The following is a 4,587-nucleotide window of genomic DNA, read 5'->3' on the forward strand; positions in this document are numbered from 1 at the left end:
GGACACTTCGGCGACTAGACGGACACACAGGAGCCCTCTGGGGTGGCGCACCTGGGACCTCCCGCCCTCCCCGAGTTCCCCCAGGCCCGTCGGTCCCCCAAAGTTGTGAATCACGCACGGAACTCTGCCTGGATTTGGGCTCCCCCACCCCTCCCCATCTTTCCACCGGCAAAACCATCACGATTCCTCCCCCTCCCCCTCCCGTTTCTTCACTCCTTCCCGATTTGCGAGGCGCTCTCACTTTCCCGAGGGGAGCGCGGGCGCCAGTTGCCTCCTTTTAAAGTTTGCGGGGCGGCGGCGGCCGGCAGGCGCGGGGGAACACAGGGGCCGCTGCGGGAGCCGCGCCGCCGCCCATGTCACTCCACTTCAAGTGACTTCATGTGATGTCAGCTGAATGTAAAAGACAGTGATCTCACGCGGAGGGGAAGATGTTTACCATCAAAATGTGACAGAGGAGACAGGCTGCATGGCTCGGAACGCATCTCCCTGGCGGTGGGGTAAAGAGGTAAATGCGAGCTGGCCCTCCTGGGGCTCTAACTTTGCCCCTTCCCCGGCCGGCTCCGAGCGCGCGTGGCGGAGACCCGGGTCCGGGCACCGACTCATGGAGGGGGGGCGCTAATTTGAGGCTCGTTTCTTTTGCTTTTCTTTTTCTCTCTTTCTCTCTCTCTTATTTTCCCTTTGTAAGCCCTCCCCCTTCGTCCCCCTTTCAAAGTCCCAGGTCAGGAGCTGGCTGGTGGGCTCCTTTGCGCCCCGGGTTAATGGGCGGTAATTTGGTACCCTTGGGTGCACTTTGTTCTGCCCCTGTTCATTTGAATGCAAATGGATGACCTGGACCCGGATAGGTGCTTATTAAATTGCGATTTGCCTCCCTGCCTTTTCCGGAATGCAGACTTAGAGAAGCGCAGCTACGCCCAGGCCCAGTCCAGCACGGCTCCGCTCGGCGCGCGCCATGGCCAGCTCGGCTTCCCTGGAGACCATGGTGCCCCCGGCCACTTCCAAGGCTCTGGCCTTCTCCATCGAGCGCATCATGGCCAAAACGTCGGAGCCCCGCGCGCCCTATGAGCCTCGGCCCGGGGCGCTGGAGGCAGACGGCAGCCAAGGCAAGAAACTGCTCAACCTCTGCTCGCCGCTGCCCTGCATGATCCCGTTGCAGCCCCTGGGCTACGAAGTGCCGTCCAAGACGCTGCTCAGTTACTCCGAGCTCTGGAAGAGCAGCCTCCGGGCGGGCGGTGGTGGAGGCGGTGGCGGTGGCGGTGGCGGGGGGGCTCCGGTGTGCGGCGCCAGCGGCTTGTGCAAAACCAACTGTGGCGTGTGCTGCAAGGCCGAACTGGGCCTGGCGCCGTCTGCGCTGCCCGCGGGGAGGGTCATCAAGCCGCAGGTCATTAACCAGGCGGTGGGGCTGCCGGCCAGCGGCTCCCTGTACTATTTCAACTACCTGGACTCAGCCGCGTACCCGCCGTCTGAGCTGCTCGGCGGCCACCTCTTCCCCTCCGGCCTCCTCAACGCCCAGACTCCCGCCGCCCTGGCTGCGCACCCCAAGCTTTTTTTGCTGGAGAACGCCAAGCTGGCCAGCCTGGCCGCGGACAAGTTTCCCCACCCGGCCCCTTATGCCCACAAGGAGCGCTTGCCCGCGCCGCTGGAGCAGGTGCTGAAGGAGAACTCCACCCTCACTGCCGAGCGCGGCGGCGTCAAGGGCCACAGCAAGCTGCCCGGGGGCTCCGCAGACGGCAAGCCCAAAAACTTCACCTGCGAGGTGTGCGGCAAGGTGAGACCCCGGGCATGCAGGCGTGGAGGGGTGGGGCTCATCGTTGCTCCCAGGGACAACCTGAACTGCCCATTCTCCAGTCCAGGAGCTCCTGGTAGCTGTCTCTTCCCATAGGGCCTACTTGGGCCTCAGTTTCCCACTCTGTGAAATGGGGAGGTCACACAGGCCAGAGGTCACACAGGCCAGAGGAGTAGGTTGGGGACGCTTTGCAAAATGAAAAAAAAGGGAGGGGGGCTCTGGTGTCTAAAGGGAATGTCAGTTCCGGGAAGGAGACTGCAATCTCCTCTGCTGACCCCAGACGCACCAGCAGACCCGCCACAAGGGCCCCTCGTGTCCTTCCATAGGTGTTCAATGCTCATTATAACCTCACCCGCCACATGCCCGTCCACACCGGAGCCAGACCGTTCGTGTGCAAAGTCTGCGGCAAAGGCTTTCGCCAGGCCAGCACGCTCTGCAGACATAAAATTATCCACACGCAGGTAGGTGGCCCGCGACAGCTCGGGGAGAGATTGGCGAGGGCTTCCCCTCCACTCTCCCGGGGAGCGGGGAACCTTGTCTTTCCACCGTGCCCCGCGAGGGAGCCTCGCCCCACCTGGGCCTTGGCCTCACTGTGCGTGTGCTCCTCTCCTCAGGAAAAGCCGCACAAGTGCAACCAGTGCGGTAAAGCCTTCAACCGCAGCTCTACGCTCAACACGCACATCCGCATCCACGCGGGCTACAAGCCCTTCGTCTGCGAATTTTGCGGCAAAGGCTTTCACCAAAAAGGTAAAGTGCCCAGCGAGGAGGCCCTGTGCTCACCTCACCTCGGGGCTGGCGGGTCACAGCTAGCAGGGGGCAAAGAAGGGCCACCCGGAGCACTAGGGCTGCGGGCTAGGCGCTTTTCCTGGTGATGTATTTGGGTAGACGCTCTGCTGTAGGCTTAGCAGACCTCGGCGGCTTCGGGCTTGTTGTAGCGGGGCGGAGGGGACGAGAGGGGGTAGTGGCGGCAAATGCAGATATGGGAGTTTGGAAGGAAGGAAGGTAAAGACAGAGTGAAAGGATGTGGGGGTAGCTCTATAGACGAAAGCTTTCCTTTGTAGCTGGCACCCCCATTTCAAATTAAAAAAAATAGTCATGGCAAAATCCACCACCTTTTGAGAGTAACATAATATGGGAGTCTGGAGTGAGGGGTGAGTACCGCTGCTGCTCCCAGCTCCCCAGACCCGGTGCCCAATTAGGGTTCTCAAAGGCACTTTCGGATCACCTGGTGATAGTTGTTTGTGTATTGGGGGTGAGAGGTGGGGAGGGACTGAGGGAATAACTTTAAACCACAGGGTGAGAAAGATCGAGCATGAGGGAGGATCCCCGGGTTCTTGCGAATTGCTTGGAGCGAGGCAGTTGTCTGGAGTGGGACTCTGGGCTGCGCAAAAGTTTCCAGGCCGCGGGAGGACTGAGCTCCAGGCCTCGGGAACCCTCCGGGCGGGGGCTGCAGCTGATCCCAGACCTTATCCCTTAGCCAGAGTCCCCGGGTTTGATGCCTATAAAGTTTGACAACTTCTTCACTCAGAGAGGTCGCGCCCGCCTAGCCAAGCGTCGCCTTCTTTGCGCAGGCACCTGAGCCAAGGCCAGGATGCCCATATCCCCTCCTAACTTCCTCTCACACACTCCTTTCACTTCCCCCAACCCACCTCACCTCCCACCCACCCCCTATTCTATTTTATCCTCCCTCTACTTCTTTGCTGTTTGGTCTCCTGTAGGGAATTACAAGAACCACAAGCTGACCCACAGTGGCGAGAAGCAGTACAAGTGCACCATCTGCAACAAGGCCTTCCACCAGGTCTACAATCTGACCTTCCACATGCACACCCACAACGACAAGAAGCCTTTCACCTGTGCCACTTGCGGCAAGGGCTTTTGCAGAAACTTTGATTTAAAGAAACACGTGCGCAAACTCCATGACAGCGTTGGCCCCACCGCCCCTTCCACAAAAGACCTGACACGGACAGTGCAGAGCTGAGAGCCATTGCCTGGTCCTCCTCTCCCACCCCGGGCCGACCCGCAAACAGATCACCTGTATAAACTTATTTCTAAAATGAAAAGAAACTATAGCAGAGAGGCTTAAAAAAATCTATTTATCAAAACCAGCCTATTTTTGGAAAGCTAAACGTTTCCTCGATGACTGGCAGCAAACGCGTGGCTCCCACCTTTGTATATTTGGGAAACTTATTTAAAAATACAGTGCGCGGCAACATTATTTAATTTCAGGTCTCCGTATCTTCTTGGTTTTTAACCCCAGCTTGTCACGTGAACAGACCGGAAGAGCGCGGTGCCCCCAGCCATCTTTATACAGTCATGTAAATCCTCCTGTACACGCGATCACGGAATATACATATATATATATATATATACACACATATATATCTCAATAAACAGAATCATTAGTGCGCGTTTTCTTTCCCCCCCTCCTCCCCTTGCAGTGAGGTCAGCTCAGCTCAGCTCAGCTCAGCAAACCCCAAGGATGAGAAGGAAATAGCATCCTCCTCTTCCCTTCCACCACCCCCCTCCCATGCAATCTCTGGGGCGTTGGGATCAGGGTGAAACCAAACCGGTGTTCCCGCGGCGCTTGTGTGTTGAGACCCCATCTCTCACCCCACCCCACTTCACCCCACCCCCTGGAGCCAGGATGCAAAGGCCTGCATCTGTCTCCACGTGCTGCATGTAGGTTTCTATTTGGTGACTATCCCGACGCTTGGGATTCTGGGTGTTGCCTTATTTGGGTAAGAATTTTTTTTAAGAAAATAAGGAGGGGTTGAAAGGGGCTGGGTGCAGGGGAGCAGGTTTGG

The 4,587-nt window shown here is 58.1% G+C and overlaps 1 protein-coding gene across 1 annotated transcript; it reads left to right on the plus strand.

Annotated features, from left to right (window-relative positions):
* Positions 1–270: 270 nt before the first annotated feature.
* On the plus strand, positions 271–4,146 carry FEZF2 (FEZ family zinc finger 2). The gene is made up of 5 exons (XM_007529162.3): positions 271–505; positions 890–1,765; positions 2,110–2,244; positions 2,398–2,530; positions 3,502–4,146. The coding sequence occupies exons 2-5, from the start codon at positions 950–952 to the stop codon at positions 3,759–3,761; spliced, it is 1,344 nt and encodes a 447-aa protein (XP_007529224.1). The 5' UTR covers positions 271–505; positions 890–949; the 3' UTR covers positions 3,762–4,146.
* Positions 4,147–4,587: the final 441 nt, after the last annotated feature.

Source organism: Erinaceus europaeus, unplaced genomic scaffold (assembly GCF_950295315.1).
Source record: "Erinaceus europaeus unplaced genomic scaffold, mEriEur2.1 scaffold_1228, whole genome shotgun sequence".
Taxonomy (NCBI): Eukaryota; Metazoa; Chordata; class Mammalia; order Eulipotyphla; family Erinaceidae; genus Erinaceus; species Erinaceus europaeus.

Excerpts from the sequence above, each read along its gene's own strand:
- FEZF2 (XM_007529162.3), top strand. The coding sequence starts at position 950 with ATGGCCAGCTCGGCTTCCCTGGAGACCATGGTGCCCCCGGCCACTTCC. Across the intron at positions 2,245-2,397 it reads ATAAAATTATCCACACGCAG|GAAAAGCCGCACAAGTGCAA; the intron begins GTAGGTGGCCCG and ends TCCTCTCCTCAG. Across the intron at positions 2,531-3,501 it reads CAAAGGCTTTCACCAAAAAG|GGAATTACAAGAACCACAAG; the intron begins GTAAAGTGCCCA and ends GGTCTCCTGTAG.